The 16030-nt window shown below is 37.1% G+C and overlaps 2 protein-coding genes across 2 annotated transcripts; both read left to right on the forward strand.

The window, feature by feature from the left end:
* The first annotated feature begins 302 nt into the window (after positions 1 to 302).
* On the forward strand, positions 303 to 1441 carry LOC149045362 (uncharacterized). Its single transcript, XM_089208139.1, has one exon. The coding sequence runs from the start codon at positions 318 to 320 to the stop codon at positions 1329 to 1331; it is 1014 nt and encodes a 337-aa protein (XP_089064265.1). The 5' UTR covers positions 303 to 317; the 3' UTR covers positions 1332 to 1441.
* Positions 1442 to 13960: 12519 nt separating this feature from the next.
* LOC149045363 (ATP-dependent RNA helicase ddx24-like) lies at positions 13961 to 15770 on the forward strand. The gene is made up of 4 exons (XM_089205896.1): positions 13961 to 14105; positions 14813 to 15063; positions 15577 to 15687; positions 15735 to 15770. Exons 1-4 carry the CDS (start codon positions 13961 to 13963, stop codon positions 15768 to 15770), a joined length of 543 nt encoding a protein of 180 aa, XP_089062022.1.
* Positions 15771 to 16030: the final 260 nt, after the last annotated feature.

A 16030-nucleotide genomic window follows, 5' to 3' on the forward strand; every position in this document is an offset into this window, starting at 1 on the left:
AAAACGAACGATAAAATCCGACGTTTCGGAGTAGTCATGACTCCATTATCAAGGTAAAAGTCTAAAACATGCAAATAACAGTATTTAAGCGATGTGGCGCGAAAAATTAACATGACGTGTCCTCCCTCTTTACCAACGTACCCTTGGATGAAACAATTGAGATACTCGCGAACAGAGCTTTTGACAACGACTGGTTTAATTCAACCTATGACCTGAACCTGACCATAACGGACCTTGTTGACCTTCTCAGTGTAGCTACAAAAGGACAACTCTTCCAGTATAATGGAGCACTCTACGAACAGACGGATGGCGTGGCCATGGGTTCCCCCCTTGGTCCCCTGCTAGCTAATGTGTTCATGTCTTCAATTGAAGAAAACCTCGAGCGAGAGGGTAAACTTCCTTCCTTCTATCGAAGGTACGTTGATGATACACTTACTATCATGCCAAATATCGCAACAGCATCTAACTTCCTGGACACTCTTAACAAGGCACATTCTTCCGTAAAATTTACGATGGAAACTGGATGCAATGGCATGCTCCCTTTTTTGGGCATCCAGTTACTGAACCGATCGCCCCAAATAGAAACAAAGGTGTACGTAAAACCCACGAATTCAAGTCTCCTCTTACATTACCAAAGTCACGTTGACAATCGGTACAAACAGGGTTTACTCCGAACTATGCTGGGTCGAGCACATCGTTTATCTTCTTCTTGGTCACACTTCTCAGACGAATGTGACCGATTGAAGACAGTATTCTCGCGTTTAAAGTACCCCAAACACCTCATCGACTCTGCCACCAAAAATTTCGTTGACTCAAAGGTTTGTGACCAGCAGCGACCATTATTACCAACTAAAGAGACGGATGACACAATTCGAGTGGTTCTACCATTTAAAGACCAAACCTCAGCAAATTTTGTGAAAGGACAACTCAAGGATCTGAGCCTAAAAGTGAACACCAACATCCAGCCCGTATTTGTCAGCCGAAAAATTGATCAAGAACTGAATGTGAAAGAAGCAAAGCCATCGATCGTAAATGAACAGTGTGTTGTTTATAAATACCAATGTGACCTGTGCGATGCAGGTTATATAGGATACACACGCGGACATTTACACAATCGTGTAAAAGGACATAAACAACAGTCCTCAGCCATTGCCAAACATTGCAAGAACGTACACGGGACGATCCCTCAGGACCTACTGAAATGCTTCGAAGTTCTTAAGAAGTGCAGGAACAAATTTGACTGCTTATTGTACGAAATGCTTCATATAAGAACTTTAAAGCCAAACCTGAACGTGCAATCGGACTCTATTCGTGCGAAAGTATTTGTATAATCTTCGCACCTATTATGTTAATTTTTCGCGCCACATCGCTTAAATACTGTTATTTGCTTGTTTTAAACTTTAACCTTGATAATGGAGTCATGACTACTCCGAAACGTCGGATTTTATCGTTCGTTTTTACCGTTTTATCTTATTGTTTTTAATTGCTCTTATTCATAATGACGTCACGGCTTGTTTATGAGGGGGACAGAATCGTCTAGAACAATAGAAATTCGTTTAAAACTCGCTCTGGTAAGGAAAGTTTGAACCCAAATGGCCTGGGACTCAAATATGAGATGCACTAAAATAAGCAATATTTATTGCACTTGATGGTTGTCACTGCTTTTCTTTGGTCTATAAAACGAATTTTATTTCAATTTTTTTTGTGTTGTTGCTGTTTTGTCCCCCTCCCGCGACAATGCTTCTTTTCCACATGGGCAATAAAAACATGTTGAAGACGAAATACCCGTTTTATTAATCCACGCCAAGACGGATCTTTAAGTGGCTTCGACGCCAAATTGAAAAGTACTCGATTCTTTCTGAGTTAGGAAACTAGCTCCATTTACAATTCGCAAACCATACGCCATATACGCATCATATAACTTTGATTTCAATTTAATAGCGTTGACGTCGACCTCATAAGGCGCTAGTAAATACTTAAAGTGAATATTTTCAGTCTTGAAAAAGTCACTCTCGTTACATTTCTTCGCAGCGGTTTGAACGGTTACCTGAATGGCATGAATTTTGTCGCATTTATCAAAGATGACAAAGTCAAAGGCGCTGGTATTAGGACAATGGACAATCATTGCACTATATTTATCTCGAGTTATCTGTTCTATCGATTTTCTCGTATCTGTTTTGCTTTGATGTCCACACAAATTTAAGTAGGAGCTAGCAGCAATGGAACCACATGCCTCTTCCTTGAAGGAATACTCATTTTTCACACATTCCTTGAGATTGCTAAATATCAGCTTCTCCCAATATTTGCCAAGTAAGTTGCCAGGTCTCCCTACAGATAGGCCTGTCATGGTATCCACCTGATGAAGAGATGGAGCCTCATTATACTTTATGCTTTGGGGCGTGACATGCTGAATGAATGGTGAATGAAGCCATAATTATTTCTTTCATTTACCAAACGCAGGGATGTATCCAGCCTGGTCTACCGCGGTCAAATGTCCATCGCGGTTTTCGTTTTATTCAGTGGGATTTTATTTAATGTAAGCAAGGATGAGTAAAAAAATTAGTTCACGTTATTACCTTTTAATTTTTCTCAAAATGATGATCTTTTTTTCCGTGGAAAACCGGATCCATGCGCCTGATCCAAATTATGTTGAAAAATGGCGCCGACGATTCTGCGGTTCACAGTATTTAGAACTTTTTTGGTAAACTTTCAAAACGTTTGGTAAATTTTGGTAAATATGTTGGCAATAGATTAAACTTTAATAAACAGTGAAAACGACTACCTTAACCTTTAAGTACTTTGTTTAACTTTTGCAAATTTCTCTCGTTTGACCGCGGTTAACCAGCCTATAAACCTGCAGATTTGCTCCCCGTGGGGCGGGGTGGGGGGGGGGGGGAGTTCGGCTCCCATACTGAACTGACACTAGGGGGGCTCGGCTGTGGCCCTAAAAATGACCCCTAAAAGGCACTGTAGGTTGACTGAAAAGCTGATCGAGAATGATATTTTTGTACTCTGCTTTACATGACAAATCAGTTGACTGACTTATTGGCATCTGGTTATCGGTTAACCATTTCAGATGTGTCTTGAAGAATTCGACATGTTTTGGTTGTCTGCTCATTCTAGCGCTTAATTTGTTGTTAATAGACGAGGTACTAGTCGAGCACATTTACTATAATGTTTTGCATGGAAAAAATGTTGTCTGTTTACCAAACGGGGAATCGGTAGCCTGTAACTGAAATTCTGAAATCGGTAACCGGTAACTGAAAGTCTGAAATCGGTAACCGGTAACCAGATCCCAATTAGTAATCAATTGACACCCTAAATGGTACCAAGTTAATTATAAAATTGTTTTTTTCAACAGCCCCCCTAAATAGTACCATATCTGGAATTTTACACTCAAAATGGTACGGCCGAGCCCCCCTGTCAGTTCAGTATCGGCCCCCCACCCCAGGATTTGATCGCCAGAGTAAAAAAAATCAATACTTACTACATCCAACAAATAATTAGGATTTTCCAACGTAAACTGCACAACAGCTTCTTCAACCAGAGGGCTAACGACGGATACTTCTTTCAAATCGAGTCCTGGTGGTTTCAAACAAGACCAGGAAAAGGTTGCTGGTGATCACTAGCCTTGCAAGTATTTATCATCGCTAGTGACCTGATGCGCACCTATCAGGAATCTACAGTGCTTCGTCTTCTAGTACTTGTAGAATATTAGTAATTGCCTTGACCGTGAAAAGTTCAACGTTACTGTTGCCTCTTAGAGGGTACTTAGCGTACTGAATGACTGTTCGAGGAACATAGCCAATGTGTGCCAGCACGTCGGTGGGCCCGGGGACAATTCCTGCTCAGTTTGGATATTCTGTAATATGACAAATATGAACGTTACAAATCATAAATGTAGTTGGTGATCAGAAGGCCTAACATCAATCTACTGCTACTACACGTTATCTGAAAAATTCGCGAAGCGACGCGACATTCGAGAGTGTAACACGGTACTTTTTATTTCATTATGTAAATTTTCCGTTGTCTACTCATCGCTTTTTCAAACTTAGAAGTCAATTGTTTCATACAACAATGAAATACAAAGGAAACTTGTAGCACTGAATAACAAAGGCACATGAATCGCGCATTTTTTTCGACCGAGCGTGCAGAAAAATTGTATATACGCGTCTGACTACCCTGCGTCGGAGCGTATGAAATTCGCATGCGCAGCTAACGTATACGCGAGAGGTACTGTACATAGAGTAGTGAGGCCTCTTTCCTCACCGTCGATTGAACCCTCCGATTGGATTGTCGTTGCAGTTACAGTACCGACTGGAACTAACCCCCACTTCACATGCAAACATCAGTGCAAACATGAGCAGACCCAGAATCGCGAATAAGACACCCTATTTATGGATCCAGAGGCTCAAAAACCCGACCCTATTAGGCAGCACATACCTATATAGCTTATATATGGGCTTGAAGTTTGGTTGGGTTCACTTCAGAAAGTATGGTCTGCTCAGTTCTGCTTTTGGTGCAATTTTAGTGGGGGACAGTTCTTGTCGGTACTGTATGTGGGAAAAATTATTGCGCCGCATGTATTTATCAAACATATACAAACCTACAGATCGTTAGAAAAATATTAGCTGTTCACATGTTCTAGCTGAAAATTTACTTAGCCGAAAATTCTTTGGAATAAAATATGATTTTTCCGAAAAATGCCAGCTGAAAATTGTTGTCCAGAAATTTCTAAGTGACCTTTTTTTTAGTAAAAATGACCGAAAATTTAGCAAATTTCATGTGTTTGTAGTGTTCGAAAATTTTACGGTGCGAAATGAAGGGGTGATTGGAATAAAGCCCTAAGTGACTTCTGATCAACTGCTAGATTCTCCTTCCAGTTTGTCTTATATATGCTCATGTAACAATTTGGCTTCAGATCAGGAGTCACTTAGGGCCTTATTCAAAATAATGTTTGGAATAAGGCCCTAGGTGACTCCTGATTTATAGCCAAATTCTCCCTACGTTACACGAGCATATACAATATAAACTGGAAGGAGAATCTAGCAGTTGATCAGAAGTCACTCAACGCTTTATTCCACTCACCCCTTTAAATTAAACAATGCAAAGCATAGAAACCACTAACACAAATTTTAGCTGTCATACGCCATCTGAACAGCTTTACTGAAATGAACAGTTGGGTGATTACTAAGGAAGTACAACAAACTCACCATGATTTATTTGAATAAGGCTCTGCTCCCTGATTCTTCTGGGTTGACACAATACACAATATTTAAATCATGACAACTGAGAAGAGGCTTGTCACCACTGAATAATGAGAACAGACCATGTCTGGAAGTTGCTACCATGACACTCCAGTTCTAGAATTAAACAATGACTGTTATAGTTGGTGGCTGTAACCGATTAAAGTATGGCCACTAAAAGTGCCTGTCACCCTTAAATACAATTATATTTTCAGAATCAACTCTACGCACATTGATCAGTTAAATGGTGAAATATTTGTTTTGAACGTCGCGTTATTGAGCTATATAGATTTAAATTTACAAAATGCTAATTAATGACGTCAACATGGGAATCATTTATTATACAACTACTTGTTTTCACCTCCAAGTAATATTTTTTACCAAACAATTGACTATCCACAGTTTATTTTTTGTATTTATCAAATTAATTATCCTCAAGCTGTATACTGCACATTGTGAGTTGGCATAGAAATAATGGCAAATTCCCAGGTTGACGTCATCTAATTAGCATTTTGTAAATTCAAAAACAAGAAATATTTCACCATTTAACTATTCAATGTGCATAGAGTTGATTCTGAAAATATCTATTTAAGGGTGATAGACACTTAAATAGAGGTTCAACTGCATACAGTTCAAACTTGGTTAAATATTCAAATTACAGGTCATTCCTCAGTATTTTGTCTGTTGCAGAGACAACATTTGGAGATATATTTTATGCCATACTTGGTAAAATCTAAATTTCATGTCTTCAATTTATCTCTTATAGTGTGGTTACCTAGAGAAGGTATACACACAGGTACCTTACATTACTCAAAATTGTACCTGACCCTTGCAAAGACAACATCAGAGAAACCACAATATTTGATGCCACAAATATAATTCAAAATTCCTCTGAATGTGAAATGCTTTTAAAATCTCTATGTTTATGTTCTTTTAGACCAACATGTCTATAATGCATACAGGGTCATGCAGTGTAGAAGCATTTGGTATTTTCGTGTGACAATTGCCATTAAGCAAGTGCACACGTGTTGTGGTCACAACTGCCGCTTGGGAATTGCACCTTACAAAATAATTATTAATAGTAATAGTAAAGTAAATGTGCATCTAAAAAATTGCATTGCTGTGACACATTAATACTTAATTTGGTGACTGTTTGCTGTGAATGCTGTGAGATACCTTCAAGGTTAGGCACCACTGGTAGCTTATTTAACTCAAGCTAATAAAGACCAATTACTATGAGGCTTTTGTTACTTTCTTTGTTGTGTTTGTGGATCAAAATTGAAAATGTTTCATTGGTAGATTATTTAACTCAAGCTAATAAAGACCAGTTACTACTAGGCTTTTGTTACTTTTTTTGTTGTCTTTTTAATGTATGCAATTTGGACCTGCTTGACAAACAATAGAATCTGTGTATAATACACTCTGATTTTGATGGTTATTTTTATAGAAAAAAGTGCATATTATACACAGGTAAATATGGTACAGTTGAACCCTGCTATCTCAAACTCAAACCCATTTCCCTTGGATTTGCCCTGCTTTTCTCAGTCATAACCATTGGCTATCTCGAACTCAGCTGTCTCAAACTCCCTATCTCAAACAAAGAGCAGCATCCCTTGTTCCTGTTTTACAGACAAATTTACCCCACTATCTTAAACTCCCAGCTGTATGACTTGAGCAAATTGTTGCTTCCCTCAAGAGTTCAAGACTAGCTGGGTTCTGCACTGTACAGTTGCTAGTTTTTGTGTAAACACAGGAAACAAACATTTCCTACTATTTTATACAGTAGAATTGTTTTAGTTAACTATAATGTCTTTTGCACATATTTTTTTAATTATAAGGTAATTTTTATCTTCCTGAAATTTGCACTGTGATCAAGAAACTCCTCTGTTTGTCTGTTTTCTACTGCCAATGTAGACAACAGATACTGATAACAACAGCCATTTCACGCAACACTACATCATTTGTGTGTACGTTATACCATTCAATATTAAGCTGAGCCATTTCATGCGACACCACACCATTTGTGTGTGTACGCTGTAACATTCAAATTTATGCTGTGCCATCTCACGCAATGCTACACTGGCTTCATAGCTCAGTTGGTAGAGCATCGCACCGGTATTCGCGGAGGTCACGGGTTCGAATCCCGTTGAAGCCCTGATTTTTTTTTTTTCAGGCTTCTTCTTTCCAATTGCTTAAATTGGAAAATTTACTGCGATGATCACTTTTCACTTTCATCTACAACCGCAGTACAAAAATGAATTATTTCATATAAACTTCACATCATTTCACTGCACGGGAAGATATGAAATCAATAAATTGACCTCGCTCCCAATGTGTGGCTTCATAGCTCAGTTGGTAGAGCATCGCACCGGTATTCGCGGAGGTCACGGGTTCGAATCCCGTTGAAGCCCTGATTTTTTTCAGGCTTCTTCTTTCCAATTGCTTAAATTGGAAAATTTACTGCGATGATCACATTTCACTTTCAGCTACACTGTTTATATGTAAGCTGTACCATTCAAAATTACACTGAGCCATTTCACACAACACTACACTGTTTGTGTGTATGCTGTGCTACTTGACACTACCCTGAGCCATTTGACGCAATGCTACACCATTTGTTTACTGTATTGCAAATGAGTGCTAAGTTATTTGCAATTGAGCTAGTCCATTTCACAATTTCAATTTCCAACTCGACATGGGCAACTAGACTGTTTATCATTTGGCTAAACTATTCATGTTTAGGGTGTTCTGTTTCATGAAGGAAAAGTAAACTGTCTATAATTTGGCCATGCCATTCCTTTATTAGCTATGGTGTCCTGCAGCTGATCCTTAAACCAGCTTTGTTTTTACTGATCTATTTGACATCCTGGTATTTTTGGTGGTGACGGCCACTAAGTGCTAAGTTATTTGCAATTGAGCTAGTCCATTTCACAATTTCAATTTCCAATTCGACATGGGCAACTAGACCGTTTATCATTTGGCTAGACATCCTGGTATTTTTTGGTGGTGACGGCCAGCCATAACGATGACTAAGCCACAATCCCAGATACTATACTAGGTTGAACTCATGGCTTAAATTGATTCAAATCATGTTAATGTTCAAAGAGGGATTTTCCATAGTTAAAGGTAGGTTACTTTTGAACTATGTCAAAGTAAAAGGGGGCTTCTTCATTTCTGTTCTGTACTATTTGTATCTTCATTCATTCGTGAAGTGCAAACAAACAAACCAACAGGCAGGCTTTCTTGATTTATCTTTACTGTGCAGTGGCACAGGAACTCAACTAATGAAATTAAAGGAAATAATATGTGCTAAGTGCTTTCAACAATGCACCAGACAGCAGATAGGACCAGATAATACTTTTTTAAGTAAATCACGACATGTGAGATTTTTCTTCTCAGCTGCAGAGAGATGAAATTCTAAGATAGCTAGCAAATTCACTTGATCAAATCTAGTAGCGCTGACATAAAATAATAGAACAAGAATCATGAAACAATACCTAATCAGAATTTGAAAGCCCTAAAAACCCCTAAAGCTGACTACTTCTTTCTAACTACAGGGTGTGAAATTAATTTTTTTTTCTGATAGCCACTAGGCTCCTAAATTCTTCAAAGTGGTTGCTAATTCAAAAAAAGTTGGTTGCCATTTTCAAAGACAAACAAAACCTTATTTTACACTGTCACAGTCCAAGATAGACCCTCCAAAATTAAACCAGGAAAAAAGATCTTTAAAGTGCTCCAAAGTGAACACAAGGATGGATGATAAATAACATTCAAGCTCACCTAAATCCAAGCTGGCATCAAGTCATTGATTGAAATGCACGTGCTGTGTTTTGAAAACAAACTTAACCAGGAAGTTTGCCACGGATTTATCTTTGCAAATCTTTTTAATTCACTAAATCTCTCGGTAAGGTTATGATGAAACATGCTTGTTGCCAATTTGGCGATTGATTTTCAGGATTTGGTCGCCAAAGTGAAAAATTTAGTCACATTGGCACCTGTATTAGGTGCAATTTCATGCCCTGAACTAAATATGCAAATCATTATGATTATCATTTTCATTTTTCATTTATGGTGGAAAATGATTCTTACTTGTCAGATTTCACTGTTGAAACAGCTTTCTTTTCCCGTTGAAACAGGGTTTTCAGTCACACCAACAATTTGACATCACTTTGATACCTGAGTTGCAAGGGTGCTGTGAAAAATAGGGTTGACAGGGTTGCAGCACCATATTTAGAGGTATTGGAAACAAGTTTGTATGGTGTTTCAACAGTGTTCCGATGGTAGAAAGCAATTCCTTCTACTCAGATTTCACCTTTAAACAGCTTTCTTTTCCTGTTGAAACAGGGTTTACTGTCAAAAAATAGGTAAAATGAATTGTAGTCCATGAGCAAAGAAGAAGTGAAGGAATGTTACTTCTAGAATGGCTAGAATTAAACTGAGTCGTTGTGTTGTGATCTGCATTAGCGGCCTAGGAACTCCATTGATGAGGTAAATAACAGCACATAAAGTTTAAATAATAAACGTAGCCTTTTAATTCTAATTATTTCAGTTTTCCTGTTTTTTGAGGGAAATAAACAGGAACTTAAGAAAACTCCTAGAAAAACAGTTCTAAGGGCTTTTGCTTAAAGCAGAAAAACTGATTTGCATGTGTTCTCAAGATCGTGCATGGGATAACTGAATCTAACTGGATCTAACTGGATAACTGGATGCTCTATTTGGCATCACTTTAAGTGAAATCTTTGTGTAAAAATACTATGGAAACACAAACTGTATAACAAGAAACTCTTCTGTCATCTCCACTTTATACTTTCTCTGCTTCCCAAAAGTACAGGGTCAGTTTGTTAAAAGCTGAGTTTCGATAACTAATGGTCAGTGTGAAATCTGATTTCATATCTGAAAGCTTTCAAATGAAATTCAGTCTACATGTACAATTCCTTTAGTCTGCAATTTGATGATTGGATACCCAAAAAAAACTATGGTTTAAATTATTTTAAAAGGCTTTTAAACAAAGGATTAAACATACCCTGATTAAAATGTAACCCTGGGTTAGCACTTATCAGCCTTCAAACAACTGGGCCCAGGACTGAACAAGTTTCAATTCAACTAAGTTGTAATTTCAACAAGAAAAAGTTATGATCATTTTTACACCAACAATTCCAGGCAAAGCTGCAACATTTGCAATCTGCCTTACACCAGGAAGGAGTTAACCACCAATACCTGGAGAGCAATTTAATTTAATTGCATAAAAGGAATAAGACAAATGCAGCAAATACAACAGTATTATATTTCAAATGTTTAAAGTACTGTACCTTGAGTTCCAGCCCAGTGCTTCAGCTCATCAAACATTAGTTTTTCGAGCAGCTCGTTTATATATCTAAGATACCTTCAACCTTTAAAGAAAAAAAAGAAAAGAATAGTTTGAACTTCAGAGTTGAATAGTTGCAATGTACACCTCAAGTCTTGAATCTGAAACAATATGTAAAAATTTGTCCATGGTACTAATTAATCAGAACATCCTAATCCAGTACTTATTAGGACATTCTTGCATCAACAATTTCCAGCAAAACACCACAGTCTGCAACTAGGGGAAAAGGAGAGAAATTAGGGGGGATGGGGACAATAATGGATATAATCTGGGTTTGATGGAGGAAGTGAGGACAAAATTTATTTGTCCAGTTCAGTCAACCTTGTATTAAGCAGTCACCCACGGGAATATGGCGTCTACTACAGTGCAAGTGCTCAATACGGTGCCACCTAAGACAGGTTTGACTGTAGTTCGTGAATTTACTGATTGAGACAAACAAACAAACAAAAGAAAATAGTTCTGACATGAGAGACGTGGAGGGGGGCAGGGGACGGGGATTTGAAGGAAATTACTTTGACGGATATAGCAGGTGTAAGGGGATTTATTTCGATGACCATAGCTTATTATCAACATTCTCAAGTATGACATCGTTAGACGTGTATTTTGACGCGCACGCCACTCAGCTGGAGTTGAGCTTCCGATCTGATTTTTGGCGCGCGTTCACTTACCTTCATGTTTGGGACAAAGCCTTTCTTGATAAGAAACAAGTTTTCGTTTAAGCGCTCAATATAATTGCACTCATCTTTGAATGTATGGTGTTCTTTCGCCATGTTAGTCTTTTCATTCACGTTTCACAAAGGTTTCAGTGAACTCGGCGAAGGGAGAAAAGTCATTTAGCAATAAATCAGCGCATGACTCTCGTTTGAATATGCGCGCAGTACAATTTCTTATCCAGTCCTTCTCTGGCGGGTAATCCATAATGGCGGACGAAGTGAGAGTGTTTTTATTAATTCTCTAGGGATAAACCAAAACGGTTGTTTGTTATTTAAAAAAAACGTTTAGATTCAGTTTCTAGTTCATTGCTCCATAATGTCAGAGAAGAATTCGAAAGGGAAGAAGCGAAAATGGGAACCAGTAGAATTGGACGATCCTTCGTTCTTTGCGGGCGAAATGGATGGATTTATGTCCCTTGAAGTCATGGAAGATTATCATCCAGAAGAGCTAGCAGGAATTGGTGCAGGTGGACCAGCTCAGAAGAAGAAAATAAAAGAATGGCCGCTGTAGGAGGTGAATTGCTTAAAGTGCTTTAAAACATATCGCATAGTTAAATTTAGAAGATACAAATGTAAGATTCACTTCAAGCACGTGGTGAAATTACCCTTGTATTTTACGAGAAATTGGGAAAAATTATCTTTTTAAATTATTTTGTTTATTTATTTTTTATTATAACTTATCTTTAATTATTAAATGTTGAGGGTTGTCCAATACATCCAAATTGGGTTGAGTCGTTCACAAATCGACCCACCAGAAGTTAAGTCGTTAAGTCATCTTGTGATACTGGAAATCTGAATAAACCGTGCTTCTTAAGGTGGAAATGTCTTACTACAAGTCGATTTTCAAGACGCTTAATAATAATCCTCAACCTGACTCAAATGGAATGACTTGTCTCCTGAGTCAGATTGGGTGTATTGGACATGAGAATCAAAGCTAAGATAACTGCCAGTCATACCTTAAATGAAAAAAGAAACAAACAAACAAAAAGAAAACAACAACAACAACACTCACCACAAGAACTACATGGAAATACAGGAATTGATTGAAATCATTTTGAGAGCAGTTTGTCCTAATTTTTTTGAAGACAGCAGACTGCATTGTCCCAAGGGCTCATGCATTTTGTCAGTCTTTACCCATACATGCACAATTTTGTATATCTAAGAATAGAAGCTTCTTTTTGGTTTTCTCTAGAAGTTTGGCTCACAGGGGAAAAAAAAGCAACATAGTATTGTCTTTTGATTTAAATCTTCAGGATAATCTGGAACAAACAGTTACCACACCATCCACACAACTTGAAAAAAGCACAAAGAATGACCAAAAGACAAAGGGAAAATAGAAGAGGAAAAAGAAAAACAAGGCCCAAAGTAAAGCCCAGTCAGAAGAGCAAAACAGAGTAGAAATAGTCACTGACAATAGACTGATGGAAGATCTTCCAGGTAAGATTTAATTTTAGGAATTATGGATGGGAAATGCACAAAACAAACTACAATTTTACTCCAATGATTGTCCTTGAATTTTATTATTAAGAAGAGAATCAAACACATTTTGTGTAGATAATGTTTTCTTGGAAAAGATATGATTTTCTATAAATAATGGTAATTGAACTAAGTGGAGTGCAATTTCTGCTGAAATCATATGCGTGATTTCAAACTCAAACGAGCATGCAGCATGAGTTTGAAATCACAAGTATGATTTCAGACCAAAATTGCATGACACGAGGTTCAATTACCACTTTATTACATCCATTTTGAAATCACAGGACTTGGTAAGTTCAAATATTTTATTGATGCAGTACTGAGCCGGTCTGAAATGAAATTCATCCATTTTTTGGGGGGGAAATGTAAGAGTTTTGGAAACAAAAGTTGCAAAATTTGCCATGTGATACTCTTTGTCTCTCATTTTCCTGCAATTTGATTGGTTACTTTAAACAAGCCTTGAAATCTGATTGGTTGTTTTGTCTTTAGTGTAGTCTCCTCATTAGTTGGAAAAAGATGCAATTTAAGGCAAAAAATAGTGCAATTTGTGAGTAAATCACATCAACTAGAGCCAATCTCATTACAGGGACCACCAGTGATTTCAAAATCAGTGTTATAAATAATGTAATTTTACTGATAAGTTTTTTATTACTGTGGAGTTTATATGAAATAATTCATATTTGTACTGCGGTTGTAGATGAAAGTGAAATGTGATCATCGCAGTAAATTTTCCAATTTAAGCAATTGGAAAGAAGCCTGAAAAAAATAAATAAATAAAAAATAAAAAATAAAAAATAAAAAATAAATAAAAAAATAATAAAAAAAAAAAAAAAAAAAAAAATCAGGGCTTTATTGAAGCCCTGATTTTTTTTTTTCAGGCTTCTTCTTTCCAATTGCTTAAATTGGAAAATTTACTGCGATGATCACATTTCACTTTCACTTTTTTTATTACTGTATTGTTATTTATTAATAAAGTATTAATTTGTTTAGATTATAAAGCCTTTATAAACATATTTCATATCTATACGGGTACAAATTACCCATTCGGTTCAACTGTAATAAAATGATATTTCTCACTAACACTGAGTTTAAGATGCAATCATATTTTATAGCTAAATCATTTATTTTGATTGAACTAAACTTTAGAGCCCATGGTAGATATGAGTGCTTGGGAAGTCCTTGGCGTTCCCAAAGAAGTTCAGAGAGGACTCAGTGAACAAAGTTTTACTACACCAACCCCTATACAGACTCTCCCTTCAACCTGCAATATTCCACCGCAGGGACATCATTGGCGCAGCAGAAACTGTGAGTTGAATCAGGGCAGTTAGATTGGTGGAGGTCTCTTTTTTTTATGTGTATTGTTTGTGTACTTGGTTTCACAACTATTTTGAAGAATCCTTTTTTTTTTTTTGGAAAGCGAGAGAGAGAGGAAAAAAATAATTTTTCAACATGTACATGTGTCTACTATGATGTACACCTAGCTCATTTATGTGTAACAAGACTTTCGCACACATTATAGCAAACAGTTTCTGATTCTTTAGAGCTGGTCTTTGACCTGAATTAATGTCTAAGTACTAAGTGATTGTTGAATAATTATAAATATGACTTTTGTAAAAGCACTCTTGAGGAGAGCTGTTGAGCTGAAAGTATGTGTATGATGTACCTCTTGAGAGAGAGAGAGGACTGACTGACTGACTGATGGTTAAATTTTACTCTCTTAAGAACTAATGTAATAGTTCTTCCTTCTATATGTAGGCATTCTATATCTTCCTATAGTTGGTTGATGGAACATTATTTATACAAAAATGTGTATTACAATAAGATTGTCAAGATAAGTCCCTTCAAGTTGTAAGTTTCATAGTTCTCATATCATTTGTTGGATAATGCCTTGAAATTGTCTGTTGAAGTTATGATAAAATCACTTGGGAGAAGTTTAGCTTCCAGGAATGGCTGGTTTTTGAGGAGGTTATTATTTAAGGGTATTAATTAAAACAATTTTATGTATTTACTAGGGTTCAGGGGTAAAACACTAGCCTGTGGGATTCCAATTCTCACCCATATCCTTGGCCACAAGTCCAATCAAGAAGCAGGTGAAACTACAGAAAATACTACCAAAAATAATGCTACAGAAGCCACAGAAACTGGTAGTGGAACATCCCAGCTCAAGAAACCACTCCTGGCGTTGATAATGACACCAACCAGAGAATTGGTTATACAAATAAAGAATCATCTTAAACAGGCTGCAAAACACACATCTTTAGAGGTAACATTATGTACTTAAATTGACAATTTGGAAGTCACCTCCACAGTTAGTTTCTGTTTTCCCATTGTTAGAAACTCAATTATTTCTTTATTTTTATTGGCCCAAGTCAATTTTGTTTCCTGAGCCTTCAATACTCCTCTTTTCAGTGGAGCAGAATGCAAACCTATCTCTTGTTTGGAAAGCATTTTTTAATTTTTTGGGGGAAACATGAATTTGTAGCCACAATAGGCTTTAAAGCAATTTAAATAATGATGAGTTAGTGCTGAAAACATTGTTATTCCCTCAAACATAAACTCTATTGTTTTTTGGTACCTTCACCAGCAAAGTATATAAAAACCCTTTTGTTCAGAGAATTACAATCCCAGCCCCTATGATGTACCATTTAACCCCTACCCTCCACTCCCTTGCCACCCCTTCTAGTCCTGTTTCAACTTTATCTTTTATCGGAGAAATACCCACCAAACAAAGTACCTCAAAATCATTTGAATCAGTAAACAATTCCTTTTTTTCAAGATTGTTGCTGTGGTTGGAGGAATGGCACCTCAAAAACAGCAGAGGCTTTTAAACAAGTGTCCTGAGATAATAGTAGCCACCCCGGGAATACTGTGGGATTTGATTTCCGAGGTAAGTACCTCATGTATCATAAGTTGTACTGATTCACTTTCTTTTAGAGATTTGAAACAGTCGACACACACTTGTACATTTAGGTATGTTTCTCATGAGATCAATTGTCCTGTGTAGTTTTCAGCATGAATTTGGATTTTCAATGTCGTGTAAGTTTTTCCGTTCGTAAAACGCCGTCAAAAATGATAAGTACAGCTGTAAGCATTTTCTACTGCTCTGTAAACATCAGTGCCGGGCGTTTTTTTTTAAAACGGTGAAATTGGAGTGTAGCCTCTTTCTATCAAATGGATGATTCTAGAGATATCTTCTGGCGGCGTTTAATTTTAGGGTTAAGAGCATGCCG

The sequence above is a fragment of the Pocillopora damicornis genome, chromosome 5 (genome assembly GCF_964200805.1).
Source record: "Pocillopora damicornis chromosome 5, jaPocDami1.2, whole genome shotgun sequence".
NCBI lineage: Eukaryota > Metazoa > Cnidaria > Anthozoa > Scleractinia > Pocilloporidae > Pocillopora > Pocillopora damicornis.